Source organism: Manis javanica, chromosome 7 (assembly GCF_040802235.1).
Source record: "Manis javanica isolate MJ-LG chromosome 7, MJ_LKY, whole genome shotgun sequence".
Lineage (NCBI taxonomy): Eukaryota > Metazoa > Chordata > Mammalia > Pholidota > Manidae > Manis > Manis javanica.
Window position 1 is genome coordinate 71,743,870 of NC_133162.1, and position 27,743 is coordinate 71,771,612.

General features: G+C 51.6%; 1 protein-coding gene across 6 annotated transcripts in view; it reads right to left on the minus strand.

The window, feature by feature from the left end:
- Window positions 1-27,743, minus strand: part of GRID1 (glutamate ionotropic receptor delta type subunit 1) — a 699,381-nt gene that overhangs the window by 523,010 nt on the left and 148,628 nt on the right. For 5 of the 6 annotated variants that reach the window (XM_037003097.2, XM_037003096.2, XM_037003098.2 and 2 more), the window contains exon 3: window positions 7,003-7,287. The exons of the other annotated variant lie outside the window; for it this stretch is intronic. In XM_037003097.2, coding sequence (XP_036858992.1) covers window positions 7,003-7,287 — 285 coding nt within the window. The remainder of the gene's footprint in view (window positions 1-7,002; window positions 7,288-27,743) is intronic. 6 annotated transcript variants of the gene reach the window in all.

Genomic DNA, 27,743 nt, shown 5'->3' on the forward strand with positions numbered 1-27,743 from the left:
CAAAGGTAACCCTGAGCCAGAGTGGAGGGACAAACAGCTTAACTTATGCCAAGACTCTACTGAGGCCCTGTGCCCACACCCAGCCCTGCAAGGGGAGAATGCTGACCACTGCCACTCCTGGTTCCCACACATGGTCTGTTACTGTCATGTGCTAGGACCTCTGCTGGCTGCTTTACTCATATGGCTCATGAACTACATTCCTGTTCCATAGATGAGGCAGCTAGGGCTCAGAGAAGTCACCATGAGCAGAAAGTAGGCAGAAAGGGTGACATCCCACACTTTTTTTGTTTACTTATTTTTGGCACTTGGTACAAAACTCAAAAGGTATAAAACTATGTACTGAAAAATATACCTCTGGTCCCAAGTCATTATATTTCCCTCCCTAAAACAGCATTTCCTTATAGTGACTGTATGTATATTCAAATACACAAACACATAAGATTGTTTTTACATGGAGCAACACTCTGCACCACCACTTTCACTTTGCTATCAGCTAACAGTACTATGTGCTGGGAACTGCCCCTTAGTACATAAAGAACCATCGTTTTCCATTAAATGCATATAGCATAATATATTTAACCAATTTCCTGCAGATGGGCATTTAGTAACAGCAATTTCTGCTGTTACTAACAGTGCAACAATAAATCCTTGTGTATTAAGAAAAGAGTTACCTGTAGCATTCACCACAAAGACACAGAAGCTGTGAGCAGAGCTGTGATACTCAGCTTTCAGAATCAGATCTGGCCAGCACCCTGTCCCTAGCCACATGACCTAGAGCAAGTCCCTTTACTTCTCTGAGCCTCCATTTCCTCATCTGTTGAACAGGGTAAGTACAAATCCACCTGGAGGGGTTGCCATGAGAACAACATCAGCTGGTGCAGCTCATGTACTTGCATGGCGCGCAGCTCAGAGCCAGGGCTGCAGACACATGAGCTGTTAAGCACTGATGCCTGGATCACCTGGGTCACCTGGGAAGTTCAGGCCGTGCATTGGGCTTGGACTTTAGGCCTGGGGTTTGTCCTCAGTTGGATGACTATTCCTCTCTGTGCTACTTTCTTCCTTTTTGTATGAGCCAGTGAGTCTAGACACAGGCAGCAGAAAAATCAGAGCATTTTGGAGATGAAGATCCCCATGCCCTGGGTCTGCCCTCAGGTCTCTGGACTGGGAGTGAAGAACAGGGCCCAGAGTTACCCCCTGAGGTAGCAAGTACAGCTCCAAGAGATTTCTAGATATTCCGAGCTCATTAGTGAGCTTCTAAGGCCTGCCCAGCACAGAGCTGCAGCATCACCCCAGCCTCTACCCACAATCCAGCCATATGATCTTTCCCCCTCCACTACCCCCAGGTCTTCCAGCATGCTTTTCCCTCTGCCCTAGACACTCTTCCTATCCTCCTACCCCCAGCTCTCTCTGCTTACCTAACTCCTACTAGTCCTTTGGACCCTTGCTTACATGTCATGTCACCTCCTCCAGGAAGTGCTCCCTAACCACCTTGCCACAAGCTATGCAATGTCCACCAAGAACAACACTGGCCCAAAGGCCACGGCAGAGAGGAGCAGTGTTGGAAGAGGAATGTTGGGCCACAGATTCAGGGAGAGGTCATCTAGCATCAAGAGCCAGACGCACCTTGGCCAGGACCTAGCTGTGGGCACCAGCCAGAGTGACATTTGAGAACATTGTTTCAAAGCAGAGAATAATGAAGTTTTGGCAGGAGAATATCTTTATGACATTTGGAAAGAGAAGGACTTCTTCAGTAAGGCAGAAAAAAGACACGAAAGATGAGTAAATTTGACAAGACAATAAAGAACTTATGCACATTAAGACAACTAATTGAAAGAAATTATCTATCACACCTAGCTTACAAAAGCAAAAGCTCAATTTTTAAAATGGGTAAAAAATAAAATTCTCTTCATTTCATAGAAGAGAACACAAAAACAGCCCATAAAAATATGAAAACATGCTCAACCCCAATTTTATGAGGAAAATGTAAATTAAATAGTAAGATATCATTCCACATGAAAATCTTAAAAGCAAAAACAACACTAGTTTGAGTTTGGGGAACTTTGTGTGTGTACATTGCAGATGGCTGAGCAAACAGGTGGAAATGCTCTGGAAGACCATTTGGAATAGCATAATAAAGTGAAACATGAAGAGACCCAACAGTCTCCAACAATTCCACTCCTTCAATGGACCCTCGAAAAATGATTCCATACAAACACCAAAAGACAAACACGAGAATGTACTAATCAGCATTATTTATAACAACAAAAACCTGGAAACTATGCAAGTGCCCATAACATTGAAGTGGATAATATATCAGTGACAGCATGCAGCCATAAAATGACTGAATACACCCACATGCAGCAAATGGATGGATCTTAAAAACCTAATGTTGAGTGAATAAAGCAATCACAAAGTGCACAGTGTTATTCCATATATTTAAGGTTCACAAACAGGCTACACTAAAGCAATATATATTTTAAGATCCATACTTGTGTGATCAACTATAAAGAAAAGCAGGCAAAATGGTTCACATGCAATCAGGATAGCAATTCTGTCCCCTGTCTGTGGGGGATGGGGGAAGGCATGACAGGAGTAGGACACACATGGGTTCCTTTGCATTTTTTTTAACTTGCACTGGTTCGCAGGAGCTTGTTTTATCATTCTTTTAATTTGACATATACACTGTAATCACGTATAACTTTTAATTTTAAAAAGTAATTTTAAAACAAGCACAAGCAGACAATAGCCACTCGTGCAGAGCCCTGAGCTTTTGTTTCTGTGGAATCCTAGCTCCTGACCCAGCCCAGCCCTGCAGGCTGGCCCAGGGGCCAAGAGCTATACCCTGGAGGTGCTATGGAGGAAAGAGCCTGAGCTCCTGATTTCAAATCCCAGCCTGTGCAACTTTAGCCAAGTTACTCCCCCCATTTGTTTATTCTTCTAAAATGAATGTCTAGCAAAATAACTGTACATGGTAGGGAGTCCGTGAATATTTGCTGAATGAATGAGTCAATGGTTTCTAAGATCCCATGATAACTACGCCCCTCATCCAAATATACTCACTCCAGAGAAATGGTGGCTGCTGCTTCTAGCACCCACCCCCAACACATGAATGAATATCCCAGAATTTTTTTGAAGTGGCAAGTCAGAAAGTTCTCTTTTCCATTTGATCCAAACTTTCGGTATTTTAATGTTACAGATTTTCTTTCCCAAATGTCAGCTTCTCTTTTATTTTTTCATTTTGCTGTCACAACAAGCATACAAGTATTTTCAATGGAATTTTACCAAATGGCACATCTTGCATTTTGTAAACCAAATATATACAAATTACTCTCTCACTCCTCTGTCAAGTTCTGTGTCAGGGCTCAATGCTTTTGCCTTTCTGACCCTTGACTCCTCATTCAAATACCCAGTCTTCAAGCTTTACCCAGGGCAGGTCATTCCTGAGTTTAAAGGGAGGCTGAGGGGCAAATGAGGAAGAACTGGGCCTCACCCAGCAAGAGTGGGACCATCTGTATGACGTTCACTAAAGTGATGGCCCCATCAGCCTAGGCCATACCAAGCCCATTCCAAATCACCTCTCCTTCCTTGGCTTCCACTCTGCCTGGCTGGGGACAGGAGGAGGTAACTGGAGCCTAGCAAGCCCCTGATTACAGAAATGAATGGTGCCTTAGCTAAGTGCCGAGGCATTGAAGTCAAAAAAGAACCCCTTTGGGCCTCATGTTTCTCATCTTTAAAATGCAACAATAATCCCACCTCATGGAGTTACGGCATGGCCCAAATGAAATAATATATGTAAAGATAAGTACAGATTAGCATTAAAAAAAAGTTGCTATATCCCCAAACCACTTCTTTTTGACTTTGGAATGAATAAAACAGTCTTTACACTCAATTTACTTTTTAATTGGGCTCATCTACAGTGAGTCTGCAGTGGTGGGATGGAGGAAAGGGCCTGAGGAGCTCTGGAGGCACCATTTGTCTTGGGCAATGCAAACCCATGCCCAGCTCTCAGACAGGCCAGAGCCAGCCATGCCTGGGGAGCCCCCACACCCCGCACTATTGGCTCTGGATGTGCTGCACCGGGTAACAGGTGGGCCTCCACTGCCTTGGCTCTCCTAACACAAGTCATGTTGGAAAATAGGCCAGGGGCTGGGCTGGGCATAAGGGGCATGACCAGGACAAGCTGCAGAAGTCAGCATGATTAAAGTCTTACAGAGACTATCTTGGGGCAAATAGCTGACCTTAAAGGTTGTCGAGTCAGGAGGCCAGAGCAGGCAACAACAGGAGATCTTGCCCAGACTCCTGTGAAAGTGCTCTGGCTTCCAGAAAGCTTAAAGCCACAGGGGTCAGCACCCTGGACAGTGATAGTCAAATGAGGCACTTGTTCAGCCCTACCCTCTAGGTCAGAATCAGCAAACAGCACTATGCCGCCAGTGCCTCCCCTGCGACCGTGGAGACCTTGCAGAGCAATCACCACACTTTCTATTGCTGAGTCCACATACAGCCTCAGAACCCTTGCCAACACAGCATTCAAGGCTCAGAAAGTTGCCTGCAGTGGTCCACCAGAGGAAAGTTATGGTGACCCTGTATCTTGATGGAATCACTGATAAGGCCAGTCTGGTTGAAAACTAACTTCAGCCCCAAAGAAGGCAGCAAAAGTGTTCGCCTCAGAAAGGAGATTTGACTGGGGGCCCTCGGGGGAAGGGGTTGGAGGGCGCAGCATGGCCCAGGAGTGTATCTGCAGAAGGAAACATCTGTCTCCTAGTGCACCTCCCCTACCTCAAAGGTCAGACTATCCAGTGCCTTTGTCTTTCCTCCCATGTCTTCTTTGTCTTCTGGGAAAATTGTTTGAAAACTTCATGTCCTCATAAATGAGTCTGTTCATCCACATAGTGGCAGTTTCTTAGGGCTCCCTCTGTGCCAGGCCCTGTGCTAAGGGGCAGGGACGCAGTAGTGAACAGCAGGTGGCCTGCTGTCCTGAAGCTTGCAGCTCGTGTGGAGTGCATTGTTCATCCAGGATTAGCCCCCATGAGTGTGTCAAGAGAAGCTGAGAGCAACCGAGGGAGGAGATGCCTATCTGTGAGAGTGTGTCACCAAGGATCCAGCTCCACGGGGAAGGGCAGAGGCTGCAGACAGCTGGGGGTCACAGCTCCTTTCTGTGAAGTCTTATTCTTGAGCTGACTGGGGAAAGAGGTGCCATAAGAAGAAAGCACAGAGTTTGAACAAGTGCCATCAGGTGACATTCAGTCTGCAAGAATCACAGGGGCCCAGACAGCATGGGCAGGCTGGAGAGCTGCCCCCGGTCCTCTTGGGGCTCAGGTTTCCACCTCCCCGGCCTTGGGGAGAACCAAACTTGAAGAGTTTCTGCAGACCAGAGCAGAAGGAGAGCAAGGGTGATGGGAGAGGTGGGGTGGGAAGGGCCTGCAGCCCCCGCACCACAGCGTCCTCCAGCCCCAGCAGTGCCCACACCTCCCCACAGGCCAGCCTCAGAGCTGGCCAGCCAAGAGACCAGCACAGAGGGTTCTCCCAGGGAGGCTGGGCCCCCAACAGATGCCACATGGGCTCCTGATGACTGTCATACAGTCTCCAACTGCTCCCCAGTGCCAGGGATTGAGTAGCAGTGGGAGGGAGAGGCCAGGTTCTAGACAGAGTCCAGTGCAAGTGCCCTGAGCCTCAGGCCACCCTTGTCCTCATCACTGTTTCATCTTCATTTCATCCCAGTGACTGTTTGATCTTTCAATTTCTCCTGGAAGACTCCAAACAGCATATTTGTTCAAGAGCTGAGGACAACATTCCGGTCTTAGAGAAGCAGAGTATTTAGGCAAATGCAAACATATGCTGGTTTCTTCTCTTAGTTACATTCTTAGCAAAGGAATTATTTCACCAAGAGACAAAGCAGGAGCTTTCAAGGGTCCACCCCCTCCACCCTGGCCCCACCTATGGGGCTTCTGACCCTCACCAGTCCTGTACACCCTTTGAAGACCCCTAATACGACTGGTTGTGGCTATAAATGGATAGAACAGGGATCTTTGTGAGAAAACTGCCCTAGTGGTTCATGAAGGTACACATGATAAAATTGAAAAGAAATGAACACACGCATGCAAGTGCATATACACTGGAGAAGTCTGAACAAGGTCTACGGATTGTCTGTCAAATCCTGCTTGTGATATCATATGACAGATATGCAAGATGCTGCCCTTGGGGAGCCTGGGGGAAGGGTGCATGGGACATCTCTATTATTTCTCATAATTGCATGAGAATCTAAGTAATCTCAAAATAAAAAGTTCAAAAAAATAAACCATAATGCAGAAACCACTTTATCTCAAGACTAGAAATGGTCTGCTTTTACAGAGCAGCCATAAGAAAACCTGAAGCCATTTCTCCAAAGCCCATTTCTTGTGTTTTCCTAACAAGCAAATTATGATTTTTGTTTCATATGGGAGATCTTCAAAGAAGCCACATCCAGCCATGCTTAGTGTCTCCAGACACATACAACCCCAACCAGTCCCCATGACACTCGGGTGTCCCTCCCTTAACCTTTGTTCCAACCCAAGGGCACAGCAGGGGGGAAGGAGGCAAGCTGCTGGGAAGGCAGGCAAATGTCCAGAGTGAAAGGCAATCTCTGGAGAGGAGGCTTCCGGGAGGACCCGGGCTGGCAGCCTCCACCACTGCCTACATGAAGCCTTTCAGACGCCTGACAGTAGTTTATTAATATTTTATTGAAAACTCTAAGGTGATTCAAACTTCAGCTGTCATGATAAGGTGCTGTTGCTAGGCAACATAAGTGCCTATCTACAGATCTGTTTTTGCAGCTTTTCCCCCACTCACAAAGCTCAAGGTTGGGCCCTACAACCCCAAGACCCATTCAACTCAGACCACCAGCCACCAGCCACACCCAGCCACTCTAAGGCACCCAGCCCTGGGGGTGCCAGCCAGCTCACAGATCTCCCAGCACCAAACCGAGCCCCCACTGGAGGCCCAGAGGGGTCCCTGCGCCCAACTCACCATACTCGCTGTCGTAGAACATGACGAACTTCTGCCAGCGCAGCTCTGTCACCAGCCTGAGCATGACGTCGTTGAGGCGCACTGGAGGTCTGGAGGCCAGTGTGTAGGCCTCGCCATCAGGGCTGGGGTTCAGGTGGCAGGCGGTACGTGGCGACCCTCCTGGGTTGCGCTGGACAAAGAGGTGGGGGATGTGCATGGCGTCTGTGAGGGACTGCAGGGCATTGGCGGATGCACAGCCAGTGGATGTGACCAAGGCCAGAATCCCCTGGGTCATGAGGTCACAGGCTGGAAAGAGAGGGGAGGTAGAGGTGGGGGTCAGTGTGGGGACGAAGCACTTGGCCTATGCCCAACAGCTCATGCCCGGGGCCCCAAGAAATGCTGCCTCTCCCCAGGGACTGAGAACCCATCCTGGGTCAGGCCAGCAGTTCTCACTTGCACAGTGTCACCAATGTTCTTAGGGATCCTGCCTGCTGGATGTTTCTTGCACCCATTCAACAGATGAGGAAATGGAGGCAGGAGAGGCAAAGTCATTGGCCCTAGTCTACTCCAAGAGGGATGGCACAACAGGAATCCAACTTGTGTCTGTGAGACCTGCATCTGCTGCTCAATCTGTGGTCCTGTTTTCCACTTGGGGTGGGAACCCCATAAGGCTGCAGACTCATTTTGTTGATCTTGCATCCCCAAAGCCAAGAGATAAGCCGTGAATACACCTATGCTCTGCAATTATTGACTGAAATGACTGATTGGAACTAAAGGGAATGAACTGTATCAGAAAGTTAGGGAGACACTTGCCCTGGAGGACCCAGATTATAGGGGAGAAAAAAGAAACACTAGGTCTTCTGGCCAAGTCCACTTGATTCATATAAAACACTGGGTCAAACCCCAGATGAAGCAGTTAGTTCCGGAATCCCAGGATTATTCAAAAGCCAGTTGACAATAACAAAGGAAGATGCTCCTGGCGGCTATCAGGCGCGGAAAATGGATTTGAGGTTGTGGGACTCAGGACGCATCTTTTAAAGTCATCCAGTAACCCTATTAGCCACACACTTGGGATTTTGGGGACAATGAACCAATTAATAAATAGAAAGATGCATCCCCCCTCCAATCTTGCAACTTACTGCACCAGTTTTGAAGCAAACGTTTATTAATAATGCTTTATGTGATGGCAGGAATGGGGGAACGGGAACGCAAATGCAGTTTTAAAACACAGCCTGCAAATGTCAGCGGGCCATCTACTGCAGACGGCAGACTTCTGAACCACTTTGACAATGCAGTGCTTTCGGTTGAGAGCCCTTGGGCTTAGGTAATGCCTCAGACAAGGCTGGGAAAAGCAGAATAAGAGCAGAAGCAGCCCCAAGAATCAAGGCAGGGGGTGCCTGGGATGGTGAGGGAAGAGGATGAGCCCACCACACATTCAACCAGAGGCCGGCTGCTCCCTACACAAGGACGCATGCCTTACACATTCATGAGCATTAGCAAATGCCCACAGTTCTCCCTGCTGAACGCTTGGCCTCCACACACAAGGCAGGACATGAGGTAGTTAAACAAGAGACTCTCTGATGTCTTTCTTGGGAATCACACAGTCACCCAAATGCTCTGACTCCGTCCCATCCAGGCTTCATACAGCCAACTGAGCTCTCTTCTAAAAAGAATCCACTTGGGTCATAGTCCTGCTTAAAGCCCTATGGTGACTCCCAAGAGCCTTGGGGATGGAGTCAAACTCCTTAGGACAGCCTTGCAGGCTGTTCAATGCCTGCAGCCTCATGGTCTTCACATGCCCCTGCCCACCTTTCAACCCCTGGAACCCACCATGTTTTCTGTTGCATCTTGAACCTTCACACTGAGGCTACAAGACTGTCTCTGCATCCACAGACTGGCGAAGGACCCCTTGTCTCATGCACCCCCTGCAGCTTGCACTTCTATCACAGCACTTCACCGTGCTCCTGTAACTCTCTGTCTCTCTTACTCAACCTCAGGCTCTAGGAGGCCAAGGGCCATGCCCATTCTGCTCACCATCCTTCCCCAGACAAACACCGTGCCTGGCACACAGCAGTCAGCAGAGACTTGCACAAGAGTACAGTAGCCTTGCCATTTGTATGTCCCCTGGTCAATAATTCCACTTTGGACAACTATACAAACTATGGGAATGGCTTTAGATAAAAAACATTCAGAGGCTACTTCTCCCTACACTTGAAATACTGCTAACGATCTCAAAGATGCAGGTAGGTGAGTGGTTAAGAAAAGGCTCCATTTGTTGAAAGCATATGCAGCCTTTAAAACTATTTATGAGGGTACTACAATAACATGGGAAAGTGCTTGTCATAAAAGAGTAATGTGAAAATAATACAAAATTATATGTATTTTATGATATCAGTTAAATAAAATTCAATGCATGAAAGAAAGGACAGAAGATATTGCAAAATATTAAAAGTGACTGCATTTGAAAAGAGGCCAAGAAGTGATTTTTTCATTCTTTTCTATATTTTGCCAAAATTTTGCATCATGAACAGATAATGATTCTCCAATAATGGATAAGTATGAAGCTAATTAGAAGGAGGGACTATTGAAGAGAATTTTCTCTGGGCCAAACCCTCTGTCAAGTGCTTATGTACCTGAATTCACATTATTCCCATGACATTCATGCAGACTTTGTGTCACTGTGCCCATTTTCCGATATGGGCTTCTGAGGCCACACACAGATGAAAGGCAAGGCTAACCTGAGATGCCATCCAGTCTAAAAACCACTTCTGGGAGGTGGCTAAGTGACCAGACCAGGGCTCATAATTATATGGTCACCAAGATGACAACTAGGTGAAAAGCATGCTAAAATGTAAAACACTGAAAGGAAGCTAAGGATCTGTGATGATGAATGAATTTCTCTCTTCTCTTGTGCACAGTCTCTTTAATGCTAGGACACTGCATTTATAACTTTAGAAAGTGCTCTTGTAAAATAAACTGTACATCACTAGAGCATGAAGTTTGTCCAGGAACTCCAGGCCTGTCCTAGCCCAGGACAGCCTCAAGAGCACTCACTCCAGCTCGCTGTCACCCACCCCATGTGACTCCCTTCCAGATCACCTGACTTCTGAGGGCAAGCCCTGTCCCCACTCCATATATGCCAGGTTCTGAAGTCACTAACCTCTCTGAGCCTTGGTTTCCCATCTGGGCATGCATCCCACTGATAAGGGTAGACTGGGTCCTTCCATCCTGTGTGTTTTTTACATACACTCAGCACACCACCACGTGCAAACCCCTGGCTAAGCACTGGGGGAGCAAAGAGCAGGATGACCATGCGTTTGAGGAGCTTAGAGCCCACCAGGGAGACAGACCCTACAATTCAGCCCATGAGGAAGGAGAGAAGAAGCTCCCTGGGATCAGGGGAGGGCAACCTCAGGGCCACAAAGGAAGAGGATTTAGACCAGCAGAGATGGGAGCCTGAGCGAGGAGTGCAGTGCGACAGCACAGCGGCCAAGCAGCAGGAATGTGCTCAGGGAACAGGTAATTGCCTGACCGGGTCACCCTGCCCCAGCCCTGCTGGCAGCCAGAGACAGCGGCTCCTCGGCTGGGCCCAGGCTCACCCAGGGCAGAAGGAATGCTAGAATCTCACAGATCGGAGTTTGAGCTTGGGCTCCTCCAGTCAGCAGCCATGTGGCTGGGGACTTGTCCTTTCTTAGCCTCCATTTTCTCGCTAAGCATCTCTACCCAGAGCTATGAGAGCACTGACTTGGAGCGTGGACCACAAGTGTCAACCCCATACTACACACAAGAAAGATGCTAAACAGATGTCAGGTTCCTGCCCCTCGGGCCTCCCCATCACCCTGAAACTGGCCCCACCCAAGTCATGCCCAGGCTCCCAAGAAATAGTTACAACAGAGAGTGATACCCCGCCTCCACGGTCCCACCTCACACAGTCACCTGCAGGGCCACACAAGCTCCTCAGGCCACCAGGCTTGGCACAGGGTCGGGGGTGGGTAATTAAGGCTGGAAGCCTCTCCCAGAGGCTTATGGAGAGGCCTGGTACAAGTCAATTTTCAATCCACTGTGAATGGCCTGCTAATTGGGGCACTGTGGAAATGATGGTTATTGAGCACCTCCTAACATAAAAAATAATAAGATCAAAATACATGAGATCAAAGCCAAATCAGCTAGTAGCTTAATCAAGGTTGTGTGCTCATCCCTGGGACAGGATGTTACACAACTCACACTCTGGTGGTGAAGAGAGATGCTGAACCCATGTAAGGGTCCAGTGGCCGGGTCTGAATCCAGACCCTGCCACATGCATGCTGTGCAATCTTGGGCAACAGGCTGCCCTTCTCTGGGCCTCTGTGCTTTTTCTGTGAGGTAAAAATGGTAGCACCCAATTCACAGGGCTGCTGTGCACATTCTGTAGAAGGTCTTCAGATGTGAAGAGCCACTTGCACTGCATGGCACATAGAAGGAATGGAGAACTCACCACTGTTACTGGCCTCTCCAGCTTAGAGGTGTTTTTGAAGCTCACTAGAAGATAACAGCTTTTGTTATAATTCTTTGCCTCCGATATCATAAGGTCATAAAGCCGATCTCTCCCTTGATTATAACAATGCAGGCTTGATGTGCTGATAAGGGTTCCCTGAGAATAGCTTATCAGCTGGGAAAGACAGACACAGATGAATGTAATGAGCAGCTTCAAGCCCCCTGGCCCAATCGGGGTGATACTAGGGGAGCAGGGGGCTGCTGTGAGGGTCTCTGGGCTGCTCGACAGCTTCTCAGGAATTGGGAAGAAAGAGGCCACTCAGAACTTGGGCTTGGGCGCAGACCAGAGGATCCACAGAGCTGAGCCGGCATTCCCAGACAGCCCCGCAGTCACATCCCTGCAGGCTCCCCTCAGACATCAGCAGCCTGCTGATCCAAGCTTCTCCAGGCACAGGACTCTCAGGGAAGGACCTGCCAGCCTTAGCACTGGCCACACCACAAGACACACAAGGTCTCTGCCCCTCTTACCCCAGGTGAGCTTTCTGATCCCCTGGGGAGAAAACAGGTGCAGAGGGGGCTGGCTGCTCAGCCAGGGCCACAGAGCCAGAGAGTGAGCAGCAAGAGAAAAACATAACCATACTTTCAGGTGCCCCCACACTCAGTGCCAGGAAGAGATGGTGGCAAGCAGGGGACGGAGTCCAAGATTCCATGGCTGACTCTGTCCAACACTTCCCTGGATGGAAATTCCTGAGGCCACCCCCCACTTAGCATAAGCCCCAGAGGAGGATCCAGAAAGCTGGAAAGGGCCTCTCTCCACTGAGGACAAATCCTTGGCTCATCAAATCCCTTGGTGCCTGCCAACAGGCACTGTAGATAAAAAAGGTGCCTCCAGACACTGAGGTCACTCTGGGCACCACTACTAATCCATGAGTAGTCTTCTCCATTCCAGTGGGGATTCCTGGAAAATTCTCAGGCCAAGGCTGGGGGAAGCAATACCCAGAAGGCCTTACTGGAAGAGACACACAACTCCCACTGCCACTACTTGGTAACAACACAGGCCGCGGCCGTCCCAACCCTCCACCCCAGATGCCCTGAATGCCTCGTGACCCAGACACATACACACCTGCTCCCCCTACAAAACCAGACCCCAAATAAGTGAGACCCCTCCCATGTGGCCCCTGCTACTCTGAGGTCACAAGCTCCCTCAATCTCACTGCTAAATGGCCTCTGGGGAGCTCCCTGAAGAATGATAGGACTTTTCCAGATGGACAAGGCAAGAGAGAGCACTCCACCTAGGTAGACACAGCCTGGTGGAGGTGCCTTCCCCTGAGAGAAGCCTGGTCTCAGCAGGCAGCAGAAGGGGTAGATTGGCTCTGAGCAGCCCCGGGTTCAGCCCTGCTCTCCAGAAGAAATGTTCTCTCTCTGTGGGGGGTCTGGCAGGCCAGCCCCAGGGACTCCAGCACCCTGCCAGTCCCACAAATGGGGCTCCCCGTGTTACCTCGTTACTCCAATAATCTTAACAGCCACGAGCATGCACCCTCCCCTGAGCCACCCTCATTATCTGTGCCCTTCCTTTCTGCCTTAAAGCTGGCACTGACTTTATTAATATTTGAATTCTGTTGGCTAATGCTTTAAATTAAGGTAGCATTTATAAATACTTTATAGTCCATGAATAATTGACCAAATTTAGTATTGTCATAACTCATAGTAAATTATTGATCTGTGGAGAATAAATATTTTTTCATGTTTTATTAAGACATTTAAAAAGTAAACAAATGCATAAAATGGGGGGGTAAATGGGTGGCAGCACTGTTCAGAGGCAAGTGCCAGAGCTCCGGCCAGGTTGTATGTTGACCCCTCCCTCGACCCTCACCAGGAGAAGGCACCCCAAAGGGGAGGGTGACCAGGCCTCGCCTCCCTCCCAAGCACAGGACAGTCTTATGCATCCTGTCCTGCAGACCTTTGGCTTAAGCAGCCCTCTCAGAAGCTTCCTCCTGCCTGCACCCCGCTCTGTCTCAGTTAAGTTTCTGTCTTTCTGTCCTTGCCGTCACTCTACTACTGCACATGCCCTCACTCCCCTCTCCTTATGGAGCACTCCCCTCTCTCTCCTTATGGAGCATGCCTAGTAAAATCCCAGCCCAGGGTCAGCCCATCCCTGGTCAACCTACCCACTCACTTCTCCGTGTCTGTGAGCAAGCAGCAGAGTAGAGACACCCACACTAGCAACGTGCTTTTACTCTTGCAAAGTTGTGTCACCAACCTCAACAGGCTCTCCACCCTGCCATTCACCTTACACCCTCCCCACCACCTCCCCTGCCCATTCTCCTCAAACTGCCCAGGCTTCTTCCCCACCTTTAGCTAATTACCTTGCTTCATTCTTCATGGATAAAAACAGAAGCCATTATCATAAGGAAGTTCTCTACTTCTTGCCACCAGATCTTCACACCCACCTAAAGTGCTGAAAGTTAAGGAAGAAACCTGCTTCCATGTCAGGCCGGCCCCTGCTCATGCGCTCTGGAGGGTCCCACCTCTTGCCTTCTCCCAGACCCAGACCCAGAGCCATCACTTATGTCCCCTCCCTATAGAATCACCAACCTTCCTTGTGTATCTTACTCATCCCTGTAAACGTTAACCCCCAGCCCTGTTGATGGTTCCATGGTATTGCTCCAGTCTCTGCCCTCCTGGGCTCCTGATCCCCACCCAGGGGATCTCCACTGGTGATCCACTGGCAATCCAAACTTAGCAGTTCAACTGAGCTACCTGGGATATGATCCTGTCTCTCCTGGCGCGGCAATCTCAATAAAGGGGCACCTCTATCCACCCACTTATTCTCGACCCTTCTCTCTCTCTAACCCTCTGCACTCAAGCCATGAAAAAGTCCTTCATGTTTTACCAAAATATATCTTGGATCTGTCAACTTTCTCACATCTCCACTGCTATCACTTTGGTCTAAATCACTATCATCTCCTCATTGGACCCCCACACCCAACCTCCCCCCATCTATAAGCCACCATTCTACATACCTCTGTGGAGTGAGCATCACGAAACACAAATCAGACTGTACTGCCCCTGCTTAAAACCTGCATTAGCTTCCCAGTATCCTTAAAATAAAATCAACACCCCCAACAGGGCCTGTGAGGCCCTGCCTAATCCATGCCTGGACCCTGTGTTCCAGGCAGCCAGCCTCTGGGCATGACTCGGGTACCCCAAGCTCTCGCCCATTTCTGGGTGTCCTCACATACAGCTTCTGCCTGCAATGCTCCTCCCACATCCATCTGGGTAATTCTCCTCATTCTGCACTGTTGTGGGCAACTGTCAGTCCCTCAGGAGAACTTTCCACGAGTCCAGTGCTCCCTCACCATACTGGGCCTGCAGATCACCCACCAACATTTGCAACTGTGGACTATTTTGTGTGGCCACCATCGATCATTAAACCACGAGCCCAAGTGCCCGTATACTGCTCCCCTCCCAACCCCTAGCCTAGCACACAGCATGGCCCAGCAGAGCAACAAACTAATACTCCTGACAACTCTGTAAAATAAGCACTCTTGATGCTCATATTTCACTGGGGACACACTTTTCAAGCTTGCCAAGTCCCCAGATGCTTGTGGCTTCCCAAAAGTGAAACCACTTCCCCCAGTTCACAGAAAGGGAGTTTCTGAGAGCTGACCCTCCTCTCTAAGGAAGGTTTCATCAAGAGTTTAGAGGCTCCCTGGGGAACAATGGCGAAGACAGCTGGCTGGGTCCAAGGCCTGGCCAGGGCAGCTGCACCTGGTCAGGCATCTCTCCTGGAGCCCCTCCAAGCTGGGAGCTCCCACGCCCCTCTGGCCTCATGGTCAGCCCAGCCCAAGAGGCCAGTGGGAGCAGGGCTAAAGGGTCCCACTGGAGGCTGGGCTTTAGCCTGGGGCAGATGGGCAGCTGGTGCAGGCCCAATACAGGGAGTCAACCAGGAGGCAGGGAAAAGCTGTTAGCACCATGCTAATCTCTGGGGCCTCATCCTCATGCCAATTAATGGATCAAAATGATTCCCTGCTCCTGCAGACTGGAAACACCAGGAACACTGGGGGGATCATGCTGGCTTATTTATAGCTCTCCAGCTCCTCGTTAATGACTTTTACTGCTCCACCAATGAAACGCCAGGCTCCCGGGCCGGGATTCACACAAAGTCTACACTGTGAAAGTTAAATCAGGACAGTGACGCGTTCTGGGAGTCTCGCAGAACCTCGAAAGCAGCAGAGCACCTAGGAGCCTCCTGCAGTGCTCTCAGTGCCTCAGGGCCCTGAGTCTCCTCCCGGGCTCCCCTCACCCCACCTCGGAATGTCACCCTACGTCTGCCCACACCCCTTATCACACTACTCAGCCCCCTGCCACCCAGTATCTTTCTCCAACCCACTCTACAGACCAAAGTTCAGAGACCACACATACCCCTGAAATACCTGCCATGCTCCCCACTACTGAGGAGTCAAGGTCCAGTTTGCAAGATTCCCCCGCGCCCCCCAGCTCCACATGCCACCAGTCTACTCCACAGCCTCCACATGTCCCATGCACTCTTCGTCCCCAGACCCACACTAATCTCTAACTTTGCACAAACTTACTCCATTTTCTTGAAATGCCCTTCCTCCTCTACTATGCCTTTCAAACTCCTACTCATCTCCCAAGACCCATTCAAATGCCTTTTTTCTCTATGGAACTTCCTTGCCTTCCCCTTGCTAGGCAAAATCAATCATTCCTTCTCCTGCAGGTCCTGGAGTACTTTCTACTAGCACATGTCTGTCAAGTATGTATTATTTGACCTCATGCTTAATTCCTAAGGTCCCAAGAAAAGGGACTGAACTTCACAGCTTTTTCTATCTCCAGGCACAGGGCCTCATACAGAGACAATCAGATGTTGGGTGAAGGAATGAGTAATAGCATGGATACACTCATACTGAGGAAATAATTTGCAGTATCAGTGCTACAAGGTAGAGTCACCAAGAGAATCCATGGGATGGAAGTCATGTCAGGAGTGAGGCAATGGAAAATTCTGCCTTGTCCCAAAGCAGGGCTAGCCTTGGGCAGCACAATGAGAAGATTTTGGGCTTTGGGGTCTCCCAGACATGACCCAGAATCTAATCCCTGCATGGAAAAGCCAGGGCAGAGGGAGGGCCTGGGAAATGCATTTCATCTAACCCTGCAGAAGAAGGAATGATTGTTTAGAAGTGAGAAAAGGGCAATTGAGAGCTTGGGGGAAAGCAATGGTGCTGTCCCAGAGCTGGCAAGCAGCCAGATGTGAAAACTGCTGGTTCTGGGGGACCTAGAGGCAGGACAACATGGGGCCTAAGCCCATGAGGCCGACTGGCTAGGTGAGGCAGTGACAGAGAGCCAGCCAGCACAGGGGGCTCTCCATGGAGCTCAGCTGTTCCCAGGATGTGAACCAAAGGGACTCATGGCCATGGGGCACCCCGTGTGGCCACATTTAGGACAGGTAGGGGCCAGAAGAACTTCCAGGGATGTAAGAAGGTGCTTTAGCTCTGTTTAGAAATGGGGAAGTTTGTGGTAGTGCCTGTGGTGGGGGCAAGGACCAGCCCCTCTGTGTCTCTAGACTGGGAGTGGAGGGAGTGCCTTTCACAGATTTCTACCAGGTGCCATGCAGGGCCCATCCTCCTAATCACTGACCCCATGGCTTCCCTGGGAAGTGCTACCCCATTCTAGACCAGAGGCATAGGAGCAGAGATCCAAGGTTAGGGCACTGCCTGAAGTCACAGGGGAGCCTGGGTTCACGCCCCCAGTTACTTCTGACCTCAAAGTTAAGCACACAGGGCCCAGGCAGGCCCACTGTGATAGCTGTGTGCCCTCAGGCAAGTCACTTAACCTCACTGAGCCTCAGTCCCCACCTATAAATAGGCTAGTTGCAGTCCCTACCTCTAGGGCTGCCATGAGAGTTAAATGAGCTGAATGAGCCAGAGGCCAAGGCTGAATGCACATGGACCATGGACTGTGCACTGGGCAGACCATGGAGCCTGAGCTCAGCCCTCCCCACATCCCCCAGCTGCCCAAGACCAGCCCCCCCGTGTCTGCCTTTCCTCCCTGCTCACACCCTGCCCCATCCTGCATTTGTCTTCCTAAAGCCAAGGCCAGAACCACGCCTGGCCTGAGGGCTCCTCCTGGCTGCTGGGGCCAGGGATGGCTCAGGGCGGCTTCGGTTCTCCCTCCCCATCCTAACCCATGTCTGAGTTCTCCAGCTTTCTGTGGCGCTCTCTCATTCTCCCTGTTACTTGTCAGTCTCTTGAGTCGTAGCTCTCTCTCAGGGTGTGTGCGTGTGTGTATGTGCGTGTCTTACTCTCTTCCCGCCCAGCCTATGCCCTCTCTCCCAGCAAGAGTGACTGTCCAGATGGACAGAATCCTCCATCTATGCCTTGGTTCCAGTCTCCCTCCTGGGCCTGGAAGCTGACCCATGAATGCCCACCTGCTAGGCCCTCAGCCCTCCTGTCCTCCCCACCCATGGGGATTAGTGTAACAGGAGCAAGTGTCATCTCTTGGCCTGTGCCCCTTCCAGGAAAATGTGGCAAAAAAATGTGCCCATCCCGCCAAGCTCCAGCTAAAGGACCTTGCAGTAATCCTGCTGCTTGGCCTCCCAGCAGGCTTCTAGCAGGCAACCTCCGGTCTCCAACGTATAAAGCAGGGAACCTAATGGCTATGCTGTGTCAGACTCAAATCTCTGTACCCATGTTCCGCTGCTAGAAGATCACACCTCTGTCTCCTCATCCTTCCAGACCCAGTTCAAGTGCCTCCTCCTCTCCAGAAGCCTTCTTCACCCAGTCAGGACAACATAGGCTGTCTCTGCTGTCCCCTGCTTTACACACAACTGTGGTTCCAACAGTGTCATTGCTTGTTTGTGGGTCTCTGTCACCCCCTAGCCTGAGCCCTCTAAGGACCTCTCTGTTACCAGCTCCCAGGCTGGAACTGGACAGCAGAGCCTCAGAGGAACAAGCAACAGTTGGGCGATGCTGGATGAGCATAATGCTGGCCCAGTCCACCCACCATCACTGCGGCAGCCCCAGACGGCTGCTCCCACCAGGCACCCTGAAGGCAGTGGCTTTGTCTCAAGAGTGAGCATCCACAAGGATGCCCACACACCTCAGCCCCCCTCCAACAGCCCAGACAGGTCAGGCATGAGTGGATTCAGCCATCTCTGCCAGTCCCTGGCAGGTCATCTGGTGGGAACTAGGCCTGAAGCACTAACCCAAAGCTCTCCCAGTGGGCAGGGACAGCCCACTCTCTCAGGGGAAGGATGCCACCACTGAACCCCTACCTTCTGGGCTCTACTGACCTCGAAGAGCCCCAAGTCCATCCTGCCACCTTCCCTGAGTCCATGAAAGGGAAAGCCACTCTCACCCTCCAGATGTGAGCCTTGTGCTCAGTGCCACCGACTGCATGATGTCCTGCAAACAAGGTGTTTGGCTGCCAATCCTTCAAGGCCAGCCCTCCACAGCTCAGCCCTTTCCTCACTCTGCCCAGTCTAGCTGCCCCCCGCAATTGGCTGCCATCAAGCCCCCCATGCCTTGCAGCCAAGCCCGGGGAGATGACCAGCATGGGTGGCCACCTCGTGCCCCCTCACCCTGTGCACACGGCTTCCTGACAGCCACCAGCACCTGGCACAGAGCGAGGGCAGGTGGGATGGAAGCTGGGGCAAAGCCAGTGAGGTGGCAATAGCAGCTGGCTACACTATCCATGCCCTGCTCTGGCCTTCATGTCCTTGCCATGGTCCTTGCATGGAAAAGTCCACGCAGGCTGTTGCCCACACTTACTGATCCAAACCCATGTCTGACTGTGAATGGGACAATGGGGAGAAAGTGGCCCCACAAATTCCTAACATGTCACTTATAAATAAACTTCTGTTCATCTAGGCCACCAAAACTCCTCCCAGGAGGTATAATTATGAAGCCCAAGCCCCATCCTGCCACTTAGTACCCAGGAGTCTGGGCTGGTCACTTGTCAAAACACCAGTGTCATTTTTTTAAAACAGGAGAAAGGAAGGGAGGAATGGTTCACAGCACTGGCATTACATGCAAGACATGAAAATAAAGCTTCTGGCACAAAATACACCCTGAATCAATTCTAAGATGCTAATTCCTTCCCCTGGGAAGCGTCCATTCAATCATTCATCATCCATTCACTTAATACCCTCCTTTCCAACCTCTTTTTTTTTTTTTTCCCAGCCTCTTTTAAACTGAAACCCACATCAGTGCAGAGAACGTCTGATGACACACAGGGAAGAAGGCAGGCTGCTGTCCAGCAATCTGGGGCTAACACAGAAAGAAATGAAATACTCTTTCCCTGAAGAGAGACAGAACAGTCCAGTGGTAAGAAGCCAGGTTCTGGTGCTAACCTGCCTGGACTCAAATCCCTGCTCTGCATCTCACAGCTACACGTGGCTTTGGGCTTGTCACACACTCTCATGCCCCCCTTTAAAAACGGGCTCACCACAGTAACTCAAACATAATAAATGCATTTGACCAAGCAAAAAGTAAAATAGAACAAAAAAGCCACAGTGCTTCCTTCATAGGATATTAATGAGAATCAAATGAGTTAGAACCCGGGAAGAACTTTAGCCACCACCAGTAAATCCAGCAAACTGATCATCTGCTGCACAAAGAAGCAGCTACAACCAGAGAAGAAAACAGCCCAGCCCAGTTCATAAACCCAGGGATGCCCAGAACCAGGACAGGAGAACGAGGCCCAGGCTGATGGGTAGTGCTGGGCATGCCCCCAGCCATCCTCACCCATCTGGGCATATCCCCAGCAGTTCTGCTGGTGAGAGGTGAGCGGGCCAGACACCCAGCCTAGGTGCTACCTGCTGATGCCAGCAGCTGATTTTCTCATTTACCCCAAAGCCTTGCAAGGTCTTGGTTTCCAACCTCTCATCACCCTAACAGCCATCATGACAACACAGGCCTCCAAAAGTGTAGAGACGGTGCCCCTTTTAAAGAACATGTCTAAAGGAAGCAGTTGCTCCTGCTCCCGGAGGCCACCTGAGGGTCTCCCCAGAACAGAAGAAGGGATAGTTCCGGTGCTAGCCTGGTCCCCTAAGGCAGCTTTCCCAGCTGGAGCAGCCCTGCATCCCAAAGAAGTGGAGGCAAAGCCCTCAGGGCACAGGCTGTGGCCAACGCCACCCCAGCCACTCAGGCTGGCCCCACCGAGCCCGGCTCAGAGGACATCCCACTCCTGAGATCTGCAAGAAAGAGCCCAGCTGGTCTAGGGATATTACCCATCTCAGCTCCCAAGTGCTTCACAGCAGAAGGGGAGAGAAACCAGGACTCTCCTGCAGCCAGCAGGTATGAAAGGGGATCTTTGCCAGTGATAATGAAAATCTTCACAGTAGCAGATGCTTGGAGAAAACTGGAAAACAATACACCAAAATTCACAAACCACAGAGGAACTTAAGAAGTGATTTGGTGGGGCTCCGTCTTCTCACTGGCACCTTTCCAGCCATGAGAAGCTGGGTCGTTCTCACCAGATAATCAAATTGCCCCCCAGAGCCCACCACAAGTTCTCCAAGTACCTACTCTGTGCCAGCCAGGCCCCCTACTGGGACACAGAGATGACGCGGCTCTGGGCCTTGGTCCCAGGAATGTCATCTGGAGAAGGAGCTGGGGTATGCACCAGGATGTCGTGGCTCAGTGTCCATGGAGGGATGTCAGGCAGGAGTGTGAGTAGGAGGTCAGGCATGTGGCCTGGGTTGGCAAGGGGGCTCCACAGAGGACAAAGCAGCTGATGCTAGGGCAGAACGCAGACAAAAAGGACCAAGAGAAAGAGGGCAACTAGGCTCTCAATCTGGCATGAGCCGAGGCACACACATGGCAGCTGTGCCCTGTCAGGAGTGGGCCACTTGGGCTGGGCGAAGGGAACACAAGGAGGGTAAGTTCACAGTGGAAGTCTAACCTGCTCAGCTGAGGGGCTTTGTTTGGATCCCACGGGCGCCCCGGAGCCTCAGAGGGCTCCTGAGCACAAGCAAGGCCTGCTCAGAGCTTGCTTTTGGAAAGTTGGCCCCAGGGAGAACACAGCAAGAGGACCTGGCCAGGGAGTACAGAAGCAGGGGGTAGCGAGGGCAGTCAGCACCACTGCAGGTCCAGGGACAGTCAGTAGAAGCTCTAAGTGGGGACAAGCAGGTGGGCAGACCTAGGAATCTAGGCTCCACCCCTGAGCCAGCAGGTCTGGAGGAGGGGAGCTTATCGCCTAACAGCAGATATTACCCTTACACACCATTACTTGGCATCCTCCACAGGCCGGGAGGGTGTTACCATGCCCAGCCCTCGGCAGAGAGGACAGCTGAGGTTTGGTGATATGAGGTCTCTAACCAGGTATGACCCATACCCATTCTGGTGAACATGAGTTAGGCCAAGAACTCAGACCTTCTGAGAGGCACAAGCTGCCCACCCCAAGCCTGGGCCGAGGGCCCAAGGGGCCAAGCAGGATGGATGCCAATGCCCCCCAGCCCTGAGGGAGTGAGGCCAGCTCTTCAGCCCTCAGTCAGCATCTGGGTTGTCCCCTGTGGCTTGAGAGAGCTTGTGAGTGCCAGGGAAGGAGGTGATGGAGGCAAATGAATCAGGGTAAAGAGGAAAGCAGGGCCCTTACCCAGCTCCACTCCAATGGAAACCCCATGGAGGCCGTGTGTGGGGCAGGCCAGGCCAGACACACAGGTGCAGGCACACAGACTCTCCTGGTGGCCAGCAGGCAGGCCTACCTCTGGCCTGCTTACTAGGGGTGGGGAGGCCTCTGAAAGATGCAGCCAGGAGAGGCAACGTAGGGCATCAGAGCCGAGGGTTACCCTAACAGCAGGGGCCCGTCACGGGCATTGACCACATCCAAGAGCTCTGGCAGGCAGAGGGTGCAAGCAGGGGAAGAGCTGTGTCACACACTCTCCTGGTCAGCGTGGGTGTGAGCCCTCTCCTGGAGCTCAGCTACAGGAGCAGGCACCCCCTTCCTCACCATTGGGCACCACGGCCTTGGCCATGCAGATGGAAGTGCCAGGCACACACACAGAACAGCACATCACAGGAGGCCATGTGAAGCTGCCCCTCCCCAGAGCAAGCTTGGGGCACAGCCCCCTGTGTGAGCTCCTGCAGGCCGGCAGAGGAGCTAGAGGACACGTGTTCCCCAGTCAGCAGGCCTGCTTCTCAAGGCACAAGGGTCCAGCCCACTGGGGCAGGGAGGCTCTAAGAACAGCTGAGAATCACCCCTGCCCCAAACACAGTCTGCTGCTCACTGTGATGTGTGCTTCCTCAGGGCATTTTCTTGCTGTGAAAGGCTCCACGCAGACGGCAAGGCCCGGAAGGCATGGTAGGCTGAAGGGGGGGCCCAGCTCCAGCCTGCCCTGGGCATGGTGGGCGGCAGGCACCCCACCCTCTACCCAGACACCTTCCCTACAGACAGGGGACAAGGAGGCAGGAGGACACAGCCACCAGTGCCCACACCAGAAGAGGAACAGGGAAGCTGCGTGGCTGGGCACCCAACACCCACACCTACCCGACCCTACCTGTGCACACGGGCAGCTCTGCTGAGCAGTTCCCATCACAGTGCAGGCAGCTGCCCTGGCTACACCCTAGGCCCTGAGCTTTGCCTGCATTTAGCAGGGATGGTCTGGGCAGCTGTAAAGACGTATGAACACTGTGGCCTGTCTCAGCACTGCTGAGCCTCCCTGAGGGGCCTACACGCCAGTGAAGGGCAGCCCAGCTCAGCCCTCTGGGCAGCTGTGCTCCCTCCCAGAGGCCCACACAAGCAGGCGGCCCTCAGCCAGGCCTGAGGGTGTTCTCCAAGATGTGGCTGAGGTGGCAAGTGACAAACACATGCTCTGTCCCATCACTGAGACATGGTGACACTGTGAGCAAAACAGGTCAAGGGAGAGACACAGCTTACTGTGCGAACTGCTCTGTATGTGCAGTTTGCCTTATTACCTTTAATAGGCCTAATAATTCTTAAGTAAGGATTATCACCCATTTTTCAAATGGAGATACTAAGGCTCAGCGAGGCAAGTCACTTGCCTAATGTCACACAGCAAAAGGCAATGGAACCTGAATTCAAACTCACATAAGTCTGACTTCACAGATCCTGCTATTCCCACTCTCCCAAATGGTCCAGGTAAAACACCAAGGACAGCAGGTGTACACCAAGGACAGCAGGCAACAGACTGATGTACAAAGTCACACGAAAAAGGGGAAAAAAAGGAAAACCTTTCACACTTTCACACCAGGCCCATGTTGCCACTAACTGGCTCTATTTTCCCACATTCCTACCTCCTACTGAACCCCTAGAATTCCCACCCTCTAAGCCCACCCCCAACACTCCCTTCCTATACCAACTCACAAATCCATTTCCTGCATCCTATATAAAGCACAGCAGCATCACGTGAAAAAGTCACTGGAGCCTGAGCATCATTGCCTACGTGGGCAGGGCCTGACCGGAGAAGGCATCACTCTGTACCCCGGCCCACGCCTCCCTCCGTGTCTTCCCAGAGCTACCCACACTCCCACAGTCAATGGGAAGATAATCCCAAAGCCTCAGAGCTCAGGAACATGCAGAGGGAGATACAGGAAGGTCTGAGCATGGGGACGCTGCAGTTCTCCCGAGCAAGCTCAGCTCTGTGGTCACCCTGCCCAGGCCCTGCCTGGGCACTCCCACCATGGCTGCTTCTGCTCTGACAGGGCCACAGGGAGGCTGGGCCTGATGTGATCTGGCAGGGGGCAGAGGGCACACAAATAGGACAGACACGGCCACTCCTCCCCCCACCCAGGCAGCACCCCACCCCCCACACCACCAACCTGTACCTCCACTGTGCCCAGGGGCCCCGACCCCTCTGCAGAGACCACCATCTGGCATCCTTAGTGTACCCAGGTCTCACTCTATCAACACAGCCATCCAGAGTACTGGCCATTGTCACACCAACACTCAAGCCCCCCATCTGCCTCCTCCTCTCCCTTCAAAGCTCAGCACATGACTTCCCCCTCCAGGAAGCCTCCTGGGACTGCTCCACCACCATAGGCCCAGGACTCAGCTCAGCAAGGCACTTGGCACCCTGAATGATCACCCTCTGTCTGTGTCACCAAAGTGTGAGCTGTTGGAGGTTAGGGACTATGTTGAGGCCACTTCAGGGTCCCCAAGGTGCCAGTGGCCAGGGAATGGTTACTAAAGGAGTGAACAAAACTGCTGAGTTACAGTGGGCCAAGGTGCCAAGGATGTTTCCCACAGAAAATACCCATTTTGCCTGTGGAACGGTAGCTCAAGTTTCCCAGCAGAGGACACTGGTGTGAAGACAGAGGGGAGAGAAGAGGAGGCAGCAGTGGGGTCTACCACCTCCCAGCCCCTGCCTCAGGACAGGGCCAGCTGAATGTGCCCAGGGACTTGTCCCGAGCCCTAGGTACAACACCGAACTGAGCTCGGAGCATCTGTTCACTCTCTGAACCAGCAAAGGGGTGGCCCAGAGTGAGCACACATTTTTGCCTTAAATGGCTGGCTTCTAGGATGGTTTTTAAAAGGATGTGACACCAAGGGAAGCACTACTCAAGACTGAGAATCACGGATATTTATAGTGTTTAAGCGTAATCGTATTCAGATGAAGACTACACATTGCTCACTGCAATTTGCACTCTCCCCAAAGTACATTTTTCACAGGGGAGAAGGACTGATGATCAGAATCAGCCTGGGGACAGAAGGGCCCAACAGGCACCTGAAAGGTGTCCCAGCCCCCAGCCCCACCGGCGGCAGGCAAGGCGGTGCCCGCACTGGAGCAGGGACGAGGAGGCTGAGCCGCCCCAGCTTGCCAAGGAGAGGAGCAGGAGGAGTTAAGAATCTATCTTCATGGCTTAGAGGTCTCCACACCTTGGAGTGACAGGACCTTTCTTTAAAGTTATAAAAATGGCTCCTACCTGAGGTCGCTGTCTTTTTCATACCATTGATTGAGAACATTCAGATGAGCAGATAAGCCTCCAGTAAATGAGCTTGCATGCGGTTACCCCAAGTACAGCAACTCCGCTGCCCTGTGTGTGCAAGGGCTGGCCTGCGAGCACTCACGGATCCATGTCTCCTCTCTGTAGAGCTTAGTCCTCCGTGGCACCCACTCAGTGGGGCTTTGGAAGTCCACAGACCTGCCTGACGAAGGCAAGTGGGCAGGTGGGCTGATGGGGCGTGGACAGGGTGAGGAGCAAGAGGAGGGTGAGGGTGAAAGGGAAGAATGACATCACAGGCAGCCCAGATGCCTCTGCGAGCCACGCACCTGGGAGGATGGCACCGGCCTGCTCCTATCCGCCTCCCCGCAGCCAAGGTGTGCACATGCACACCCACGCTGCACACACCCACACCACCCACACCACACATACAATACACACACCCACACACACAGACAACACTCATCACACACACCCACGCTGCACACACCCACACCACACACACCACACATACAATACACACACCCACACAGACAACACTCATCACACACACCCACGCTGCACACACCCACACCACACACACCACACATACAATACACACACCTACACACACAGACAACACTCATCACACACACCCACGCTGCACACACCCACACCACACACACCACACATACAATACACACACCCACACACACAGACAACACTCATCACACACACCCACGCTGCACACACCCACACCACACACACACATACAATACACACACCCACACACACAGACAACACTCATCACACACACCCACGCTGCACACACCCACACCACCCACACCACACATACAATACAGACACCCACGCACACCGGCAACCCTCATCACACACTCCCACACTGCACACACCCACACCACACACACCACACATACAATACACACACACAATAGACAACACTCATCACACACACACACTGTATACACCCATACCACACACACCACACATACAATACACACACACACCAGACTACACTCATCACACACACACATGCTGTACACACCCATACCACACACAACCGGACACACAAGAGACAACACCCATCACACACCCATGCTGTACACACCTATACCACAAATACAACACACAATACACACACACACACAGACAATACTCATCACATACACCCACGCTGTACACATCCATACCACACACCCACACATACAATACACACACACACACAGACAACACTCATCACACACAACCACGCTGTACACATCCATACCACACACAACAGACAACACTGATCATAAACACACACTGTACACACCCATACCACACACAACACACACACCATGCATCACACACAGAACACTTGCCACACACATTGAACAAATCACACATACCACAAACACACAGAAACATACACATACAGACAAGCACACATCTCACACACACACAAACACACTCCTCACTCATAGGCAAAGCTATTGGAAGAGCCACTTACTGAGCAGTCTGGAGCCAGGGGCAGAACCACTCAGCACGCCACCCCCCTGGGCTCCCCAGAGTGGTAGGGATGTCCACCTTCCAGAAGAAGCTCAGGAACAGTGCCAGCAGAGAAGTGGCAGGAGCTTCCACTCCCCAAGGCCCTTCACCGGGCACAGCCCCGACTCCACCTCAGCCAGCTTGCAACACTACTTACGGAATGGAGCCACCGAAGGTCACCTGGAGATGAACACAGAGAACTGCCACACCTAGGCCTCCTCATCCTCCCTAATGGGATGTGCATGCCCTCCCGCCACCACACACACACCCACACTCCAGGACCCACAGGTCATCATTCTCTGTCTTATCAAACACCTGGAGAAGGACCTCCCCAACCCGTATGTCTTGGTAATGCGTTTCAGCCCCCGGCAAGTTCACTATGGATTCAGCATGACCAAAGAAAATAACAGTAACATGTTCTTAGGATGAAAGGGTTATACCCAATTTTATTTCCATGGTAGCAGGTCATTCACTGACATCCCGTTCACTCAGAGTGAGTCTGCATGCAGCAAGCCAGTCGCTGCCTCTGGGCCTCTGCCCTTGGCACTGCCACCAATCAAGCCTCTGCTCTGCTCTCCTGCAGCCTTGCAGACATGCCACCATGTTGCCCAGAGCACTGGGCAAGGCTCTTTACAGAGTCAAATAACGCATTGCCCACACGTGTGTGGTGAGCTAGCCAATCAGGGCCAGGTGAGAATCCTGGCACAGGAACTTTTATTTTATCCACACTCCACCCCCTCAGGATTCACTCCTCTCAATCTATGTGCCCTCAATCATCTGCAATGTCCCTGTGTGATAAAGCTGGACCATTGTAAACAAATTCCATAATAACAACAGAAGTTA